Source organism: Musa acuminata, chromosome BXJ1-1 (genome assembly GCF_036884655.1).
Source record: "Musa acuminata AAA Group cultivar baxijiao chromosome BXJ1-1, Cavendish_Baxijiao_AAA, whole genome shotgun sequence".
Lineage (NCBI taxonomy): Eukaryota > Viridiplantae > Streptophyta > Magnoliopsida > Zingiberales > Musaceae > Musa > Musa acuminata.
The window spans coordinates 11,740,001-11,750,000 of NC_088327.1; the positions used below are offsets into that span (position 1 = coordinate 11,740,001).

At 34.9% G+C, this 10,000-nt stretch overlaps 1 protein-coding gene across 6 annotated transcripts in view; it reads right to left on the minus strand.

Annotated features, from left to right (window-relative positions):
- The window catches only part of LOC135673701 (uncharacterized), a 15,017-nt gene that overhangs the window by 2,836 nt on the left and 2,181 nt on the right, over positions 1–10,000 (minus strand). For all 6 annotated transcript variants that reach the window (XM_065182930.1, XM_065182938.1, XM_065182915.1 and 3 more), the window contains 10 exons: positions 9,985–10,000; positions 9,675–9,891; positions 9,329–9,588; positions 7,909–8,062; positions 5,102–5,211; positions 4,932–5,019; positions 1,778–2,089; positions 1,623–1,697; positions 806–1,500; positions 465–573 (listed from right to left, as the gene is read on the minus strand). The exon at positions 9,985–10,000 is cut by the window's right edge. In XM_065182930.1, coding sequence (XP_065039002.1) covers positions 465–573; positions 806–1,500; positions 1,623–1,697; positions 1,778–2,089; positions 4,932–5,019; positions 5,102–5,211; positions 7,909–8,062; positions 9,329–9,588; positions 9,675–9,842 — 1,971 coding nt within the window. In that variant the 5' untranslated portion in view covers positions 9,843–9,891; positions 9,985–10,000. The remainder of the gene's footprint in view (positions 1–464; positions 574–805; positions 1,501–1,622; positions 1,698–1,777; positions 2,090–4,931; positions 5,020–5,101; positions 5,212–7,908; positions 8,063–9,328; positions 9,589–9,674; positions 9,892–9,984) is intronic.

The following is a 10,000-nucleotide window of genomic DNA, read 5'->3' on the forward strand; positions in this document are numbered from 1 at the left end:
CACATGCACCATGTCAATATCAAGTCAACGCAAGAGTGCCACCATAATGGAAACCCCATCAAAAGAGAGGGTGAGGAAACATGTGCTTGCATATGGTGATCAGCAAGTGGTTAATTGAAGATCTAACTAAGAACAAGTGAACCCAAGAAGTTCTACATTTTATTATAACATGGTAGAAAAATATTATGCAAATAAAATGACCAAGATCATCCAATAATCAGAATCAATTGAGAATGCAATTGAAATTAAGAAATCCCAGTCATATACACGATAAGATAAGCAAATCATTCTGTTGTAGTTTTTCAGAGCTGTCAACACTCAACATCCAGTAAGGATACCAATTACCTCACGTGATTACCTTGAGCAAAAACTGATGTACATGATCAAATAAGGCAAGCTTCCATGAAATGAATAACTAAGGAAAAGCAATTATTATTCAAGGAGCCTGACAGACAATAAATCACCTTGTTTGTAACAAACAATGCAAGTTCACTATAGCGGTTGGTGCGTGCTAGCATTTGGATCATCATCATGTACAGGTTAGGATGAACTCTGAGTTTCTCCTTCGTAGAACTGCAAATTGCAGTTCACATTTCATGAATAACTTCAATATGTTACCAGAAAAAAAAGTAAATCAAAATCCAACTCCAGCAGTAAGTCACATGGCCAACAGATATGACATCCATCAGAGTGCTCAGATTTTCTTATTTTAATTTTCAATTGTGCAGAGTTTTCATTGTGACTATTGCAAATTAACTTATTTTTTTATAAGATTACTCTTCAAACATATAACCAAATAACATACCAGCGTAAACACTCAACAATAACTGCAATCAAGTATGCAGGGTCACCTCCCAATTCTTCCTCAACAAGTGCAAAGACAAAGTGGTACATTTCATCCAGTGAGATTGCCACACTAATGATTTGAGGTTCCTGCTGGTTTGAAATACAAGAATCTGATCTGCTGCTGCTACATCCAAGTCCTTCAGATTCTATTGGTGATTGTTTCAAATAATCATGTTTCATATTTTTCTTTACGTCTTGCATAGCATCTGAAGAAAGCAAATCAGTTGATAAATACTTATCAAGAGATTCGCCTGAATTGCTTCTCATGGCATCCAAATTTGCATCACCATCAGAATCAGAAACTGAATCTAATGATGCTTTACTTGTAGATTTTTTAGCATGATTATCATTCACATTCACTAAATTTCTGATGGTTGACTGTTGAGTTTCACTCTCTGCTCCCTTGATGATGGATTTTCCCCGATTCATTGTTTCATCCAAAGATTCTGCAGATACAATGTTGGAGGTATTTGCACTTTGGCTGCCTGAATTTTGGCTTTTCTTTGAACTTCTGTCTCCTCCCTGAAAAGCATTCTCCATCTTAACCAAGTGTGCATAAGAAGTGACAAGCGCATCTATTGCCCTTGTGATAATTGATATCGGTCTTCTTTCCAGCATAATAGCACGCATTATTGACAAGCATAGCATCTTAATCTGAATGGGAAACAAATGATACAGTATTAGTGCCACAACACAGAATGAGTCCTTTTGACATCGATACATCTGGTTAATTGCAGTCTTGAAGCATATTTAATAATGATAACAATGACTATTACCTTACTTGGATCCGACCTCCGACGTTGCAAGAACTCCAGAACTGATGGAACATCAGAGCTACTTGAAGCAATAGCCTGGAGAACATGAATAACAGGTCAAAATCTTGGGGTGGGGGGTGGGGGGCAGAAGGAACAAAAGCATATCCAAGACTCACCTCTAGATCCAAGCAGATCCTCCATAAAAGGCCATTATCAATATCACAAATAAGGTCAGGAACAAGGAAAGTCCAACTATCTCCATATATCATTGCGCCATATGCACTAGTTAGATTATCCTCAACCTGCAATGCTTGTCTACCAGAAACTGAAGAACCCCTCAGTAGGAGAGGGAGGGGAGCAGATATTGGTGATAGGCAATCTAAAAATACATCATAGATGATGACAACTTTTGCATCCACTTGATGAACTAGAAGTACATTATCAATCACACTCACAGCAATCCTGCTTGAATAAATTGGAAGAGCCCCCTGGAGAAAGGAAAAAATGGTGACAGAAACCAGGTATGAGATGGAAACTGTGTTTAAGTTAAACAAGTGCTTCTTAGGAGTACCCATTTTGACTCAATAAACAAGTTGAATACTTATAATCATTAAGTTACAGTCATGGGCCAGAAATGAAAAAAAAAAAAGAAAGAATAATGATGATGATGATGATGATGATGATGATGATGATGATGAAAGAAATACCTAGTCAGGACATCACTGCAAACTGCAGCTGCTAGAACCAGGAAGATAGGCATCTTGTTTTAACCCAATGCATGGCTAGTCATCTTATTAGTGTTTGACCAGGGCTTTAGCATCTAGAGTATTACCCAAAACATCAGATGCAAGATCCAACTATACCACAATAGTAAGAGAACAAGTAGCCAATAGTCTTTTTTCTTGTGGTGGTGGCTTTTTTAATCCCTTGCTTTTAGGTTGGACAATGGTCATTTAGTTCATATAGCAATTCTTTTAATCAAATATGCTATTATGGTTGATGTTGTCTAGACAGATAAACTGCAATCATAATGCAGTTAGGTTCATTGGGGGATGATTTAGTGACTGCAACCATTCCCAAAGTAACAGACTGCTCAATCTACCTGGAACCAATTCTATGTGTAAAATATTAGCAACTGCTAGAAAAAGCTCATAGCAAGAGTACAAGAAAATATACCATACTAAAACATTCTCAACTATATTGTGAGTCATAGATGAAAAGTATGAAGTAATTAGGAAAAATTGTATGATTTTGCCTCTACTTTCAAACCCTAATATAATTTGTCCTCACTACATTTACACTTCTGCACAATTTGAGCTCATTTAACTTAGCTTCCAAATAAATATCCCCATGACTCAACAAAGAACCATCATGCTCTCCATGTAGAACAAACCCAGAAATCCAAGGTACATCTTTACCAAGCATCAATAATCAGTTAAATGAAATAAAGCATGGATGAAAAAAGTTGAGAGCCAACTAAAAAAGCCTTGAAGCTCATTGTAATTTAGATTTATTCAAAACTCAATAAGGCAGTATGCACTCAAGAAGGCTTCATATACAAAATAAATATCAGAAGCCAGTCTAATCACTTCAATCATCAGTGACTTTAATGTTGATTCTCAACCCTATGAAGAATCACATTCTATGTAGGTCCTTGAATTTCTGCCAATTCATTGAGCAAATGATGGCCTCAAAAGCATCCAAATTGGTGTTCCAATTAGTTCACACTTCAAAACTTCCTTAAAAGTGTACCTTGCCGCTAACTATATAACATGCCACATAAACATAACACCAAACTAGTTTATAGAAATTTGTGTTCTACCCAATAGTGGACCGATGCCGGTCACTGCCGAACAGGTATGGGTCTGGCAGATGCCAGTGTACTAGCATCTGGTATGCCAGACCACCTACCATGGAACTTCTTTTAAGATTTGAGTATCCATGGCATTGGGAGGCATGTGCCATGGTCCGTACCATTGACTTGACAGGCCATCAAACTGGTATTTACTAGGCCAAAAGAAACATAGAACCATGGTTCTAACCAAGCACTAATAATAGGATTATTCAATATGATTTCCATTTTTTTGCAATGTTTGCCTCAATAAGCTGGTCCCTTGGCAAATGTCATCACAATTAGATTTAATCTATATAACCAAATTATCTTCCATGGAACATGACTTTCCTTCTTGGCATAATTTAAATACGTTAAGGTCCATGGCTAGATGAGTCTGCAGATCAGAACCACATTTCAGATTTATTTTAATCAGTCAAATAAATTAAGCTTTAGATTACCTCAAAGAAACACATCTAATGCATGAACCAAGTGCAGAAGACTGTCTTCTAACAAATCTGTCATAGCAAGAAAGAACCTGAAAGAAACTTAGGAGCACATTTTTCTGTTTCTTAGTTATACAAGTTAAGAGTTAGAATCAGCTTGGATGATCAATAGCTCATGACACATCTATGTATTTACCAGTTTAAATAATCAAGCATCAGATAAATAAAAAGTCAGGCCTCTCTCATAAATTGAAATACATTAAGTGGAAGTTTCTCAGAGTCTGATTCTAACTGCTCCTTCTATCTTGTTCCTAATTCCTAATCAACTTTTTAATTTGGGGGAATAACCTACAAAATCAAATTGATATATGGAAGCCTAAAATACTTTCACAAACCACATCTAAGTGAATCCAATATGGCAATCCCACATCAAACTTATATGGTACTAATCCAGGATGAATTTGATTATATGCAATCTTTGTGGTGGACTTGTGATCTTATACAAAAAGGTGCAGGACTCTTCTATTACATGCCAGGCGGCTCAGAAACATCTATTTGTCAAGTCCAAAACATAGCAAACTACAATTAAACCATTCTATAGCTAAAACAGTCATCTGATAGATCAGCTGTGTTGCTCACCTGGATACACTATTCATTGAGATCTCATGGATCATCTATTTCTTCTAAGGCAACAACTTCATTCATTAATCAGATCTCATAAATAAGAGTTCAATTGCCTACATTGATCAAAGTTTATTATGCCAGGAATACCTCCTGATACGGCCCAGTTCAGCTACTGAGAGATACTGGAACTGGACCAAGATTTTAAACCATGCATTGACCATCCTGCAAATAATCTTTTCTAAGCTCTACAGCCAACAACACCAGAAAGATACTGTTATCCAATCCAATACAGAGAAAAAACATGCACTATTCCTTTTTCTTTGTATCCAGATTAATCAACACAGCAAGCATCACACAACTTAGTGCATCTTAGTTCAGCTGCCTATGAATGTCAAATTCTATTAACACCAAAAATTTTCAAATGCATACCTGTTGCACAACAGCATCACGGTAAAACCTATATAAGTTGAGTTGCATGCTCACCCTATCAAATTGCAGGCAGTATACCCTACCATAGCTGTCAATTTATACCATGATTAACAAAAAACTTCATGAAATCATGTTAAAATATTAAATCTATGATGAGGAGAAAAACTTACATGATAACTATATGAATATCTTCTGCTGCTAGAACAGGTTTGTGGTTTGCCTCAGCCTTGGCCATTGCCATCTCAAACTTTGGCAAGCGAATAATCCCTCCAGATGAAAACTGGAGAAGAAAACAAAGCAACAATAAGTTATTAGAGAATACTGCATAAAAGAAAATCCAAGCAACCAATCTTGGACAAAAAAGTAAAATGATATGGCCACTGCAGAATTAACGAATATGAAAACAGATAAAGTGCCAAAGGAGTTAAAAACTAAACATCCTAGACAAACCCAAGGTAACTTATTGGATGACTCTTTCTCTTCAATAAAATCTTCAATAACTTAAAATCCAATTCTAAGAGAAATTTAAAACTCTCTCAACTTCAAGTCATAGTCAACAAACACATGTAATCATCAGAACAAGAATATATTCTTAATAACTAAATATAACAACCCACCTAAAACAGATCCATCAACTAAATATATTCTAGGTACTCCTAGATGTAACAACTAATAATTAAAATCATGATTCACTTTACCAGTCTGTACCGGTATACCGACCAGTTGTCGGTATGGTACGTACTAAGCTGTACCGAACATACCAACACATGGTACATGGGAGCAGACCGATATACCGCCTATACCGATCCCTTCTCGGATCGGTATGTATCGCCCATACCGAGTGGTATGCTACGGTATGGCGAACCTTGGTTTAAATCCACCAAGTTAAAAGATATATAATTGACTAACCCAAATTGAAACTGACTTAACATGAATCAACAAATATTTCTCTAGGCAAAGATAAAAAGTACCTATCAACTTATTTCATGAAGAGTGCAAAATAAAGATTAAAAAAATAATGAAGGATTAAGAGAATAAGAGAGAAAAAACCAAGGTATGTATATCAAGGAATGGTAACACTCCCAAGGTTTTAAGGCTACGTTTAGAAACACATTTGCATTTTTAATATGCAATTGGAAAAAAGAGGTTTGAGTGAGTGTGCAATTGTGAAATGCTTCGAGTGTTTAGTAAATAATAGATTAACACTGTATTTTAAATGTGCATTAGCATAAGTGTTGTTTGGTAAAATTATATTTTAAATGTCCATTGAATATTTTATGACAAATTTACCCTTCTAATATTTTAATATTTATTCAAAAGTAAATATATATTTTTTATTTAAATTAATAAGTAAATAAACAAAATAAATAAATGAATGTATGTATGTAATCTTATAAAAAAATTTCATATGGCCCAAATATATAATAAATAAAAAATATAATCATATAAATAAATATAAAATAGTTTTTAAAAATAAAATTTCACCTTATAGAAAATATAAATTATGTTAGTTTCCCACAAAATCATTTTGGCAATCTTGTAATCTTAGATAAAGTCACAGGTACTTTAGGAATTTGAAAAATTATATTAGCATCCTGCAATTGTTAAAATGCTAATTCTACTCTAAGGTAATATAGAGTATTTACAATTCAGCATCCATCGAAGCAAACCAACTCCTTCTAGAGCAAAAACCATGCCTGAATTTTTGGGATGAACATGTCCACATGTGGAGCTAATCCATGACAAATTCCCAACTTTAACTGTCAGATGCTTTCTTGAACTCTAGTTTCATGGCCAAAATTTTGTGGCAGTAATAGTAGCCTATTGTGCCACCATAATCCCTTTGATGAAGGCCACCTGCACTGGGTGTATAAGATACAATAACATGTTTGACAATCTATGCATCATAGTTCTATCTTGTAGATGCTGTGCTAATTGGCCTATGAGTATTGGCAGCATTAGTTAGTCCTGTTTTTGTAATCTGCTTGATTCACCATCTAATGACTTCCAACTTCTGCTAAAACTTCCTACATTTCTTTAGTTATGTCTTAAATCTTAGCTTTCTCAATTTTGATGCTACTTTCTCACTAGCCAAGAAATCTCAATATGGAGTTTTCCAAATTGAAACTGTTTTCGTAAGTTAGGATATTTAAACTTTAAACATTAAAAGCTTCCCACCTTTGTCTGTTGAACTTCCAGTGTTCCAGATGTGGTCCAAGCATATGATTCCTAATCAACAGTACTTACAGAGCAGCCTATCAAAAAACCGAAAACCTTAATTGGCCTTTGAATCCTGTACTTTCTTTTGTCCCGAGAGTTAAAAGTATTGAACAGGACCTGATCAACTAGGTACTAGCTTATCATAAGCCTGTTAATGAAATTAACAAATTGTGGTATAGGATTATAGCTATATGTAATAGTGTTACTGTTACCCACGTAGGCTGACCTAAGAAGTGATGTCCAGTTCTTGTTGTGGCATAAGCATTAATCTATTCAGCCAGCAAAAGGAAAAAAAAAGTTAATAATAACTTTTGCATTGCTGTTTAAATCAACCACTGCACAATAATGGTGTAAAAGTCATGCTGACATCAGTAGTGTGAACAAGCAATTGCCAACAAGATATGGTTGAAGTTGAACAAGACATTCAAAATAAATCAAAGCAGGACCATATAACCACAACATTGAGGATCTTGCTCTGCATCAACCAACAGCACTTTGCTACTGAGAGCATTACATCTGCATAAACCCTAGTTAACAATAAAAATCAGAACTTGTTAAAGTGGTCTTCCTACAAAGTGACTTCAACAGATTAATAGCTCAAAACCACAACTATCAAAAAAAGTTGTCTTAGCATGTTAACCTTAGTTAACAATAAAAATCTTATAAAGAACACAGACAATGCCAAAGCAAAAACCATATATTTTCACATATCAATTTGATTGTTCATGTTTAAATCTAATGCAAGTTTGGTTGTTACCTGATATCCGGAAAATATAGTACACTGCATTCCAGAAGCAAGAAGAACCATCCGACTTTCATGAGTGTAAACATACCAGCTCACGCTGAATCGTTTAGCCTCCACCAAACGGAGAGTATTCAAGTCAGGCTCATAAGAAAGCAGGTCTATACCACTGCATCGATTTACAAATAAACACAATCAAATTAAAGCACAAACATGTATGCAATTGATGTGTGTGTGTGTGTGTTTTTGCATGATACAGAGCTCAGCACCTAATTCACCTAAAAAAATGGTAATATATAACAACAAAAAAATTATAGTTTGAGGGTTCATTTGACTTTAACTCAGCCTTCTAGAGTATAATACTAATAAGAAGAGAGCTCTGATAACAAAAGTGAACATCATGTGCATGTATGTTTCTGCTTGTCTAGTTCACTCTCTCTTTTTCGTTACACATCAATCTAACTCATATTTGGAAAGAACAGGCATGATAAATGTTCTTTTTTCAATTCACACAGCTTAAATACAACTGAACAACTGAGTACTATCACATGGAAATATCTTCTAGATGATAATAGCATGGAAAATTGAACATAAAAGAATAGTTACATGACACATTTGTCAATGGTATATTACAAATTTGTATATTGGCTGCTTCATGCCACTCATACAGAATCTCATGCTAGATTTTAGCAGAGTTTATAAGCTAATAAACATGCTAATCCACAATAGAATAGGTGACTATCAACAAGAGTTGTAAGATCACCACTCCACACAGCATTACAATTTGTGATGGAACAAGTACAGTTGTTCAATTAATGATTACACGAAAGAACATTTTAAAATAGTCAATTTTAGCCAATTGGGTTTCAAGACAGTAATAACCATAATCAAGATTCTTTTACACAAACTGGTCCTTAAGACGATCAAAAGTACAAATTAGCTAATAGAGATCAAAGGACAAATAGCTTCAAACCATGTTTTACTGCAGTATAGCTGAATTATAAGGTATTTATAGATTCAGTATCGATCATCAAGTAGCATATGACGTTTACACTGGAAGGATATCCTTTCATTGAGACTCCTAGCTTCAGCATGGGCCAACTAGACCTAATTAGCCTATTTTATTTACTGCAAGCCAACAACAAATAAAAGCAACTTCTCCTAAATTTACATAGGTATATCAGCAGTAATGTGAGTTATAGAAGTAGCCACAACAAAGATAGATAAAAATAGATATATATTCACCAAAAATGATTGTAAGTTTGTTGATCCATGTTTTTCTAACAAACAAAGATACTAATACTGAATGCAATGAAGTTAACCTGATAAATTGCAAAAAAAAAAAAATCAAAGGGGCACAAAACAGTAATATATACCAACTGTTGCATTAAACTATTTATAATTACTTGGTAAGAAGAGCTTTAGGACAACAAACCTTGTCTTTATCAATAAAACATCACAGGATGGGCAATCTGTCCAAAAGAAACCAAGTATGCTTTCAGAATCTGGCCTGCATCGTCGACTAAATGTCTCCCTAGATTCTCTGTTTATGAATTGGATCTCTTGATTAGACCTTTGAATCCCTATTAACTTCCCATCTAGGGAATACCTAATAGATAAAACAGGTCCTTCACCAATGAAATCAGAATTGGGAGGATCTGATTGAGTAGATGGACCAACTTTCCAGGATAAAACCTGTGATAATATACATTAAGAGACAGCTACTAATCTCACAAAAAAATTGTAAAGTGCCAAGGGAAGGGTTTTTCTAACTCTACTACCTGATCAGATGATGGAGCAAGTAGCAACTTATTCCCATCATCATAATACAGTCCTTGTGTTCCAGGAACATTGCATCGTAAGGGTGGATGCTGAATATAAACATGAGAGAGAGCACCAGAACCACTCAGTCCTACCTGAGATGGATCACTAGAAGCTTTTCCAGACATGGTCTACTTGTCTACTATACAATTCTAATTACTTGCTTGGGGCAAAATGCTGCAAAAAACATTAGCAGGAAAAAAGAGCTTTCTAATAAAATTGGTCACTGCATATGAAATTCAAACAAGTATGAAAATGTTAAACTTTTACCTCGCTGGTGACTTAA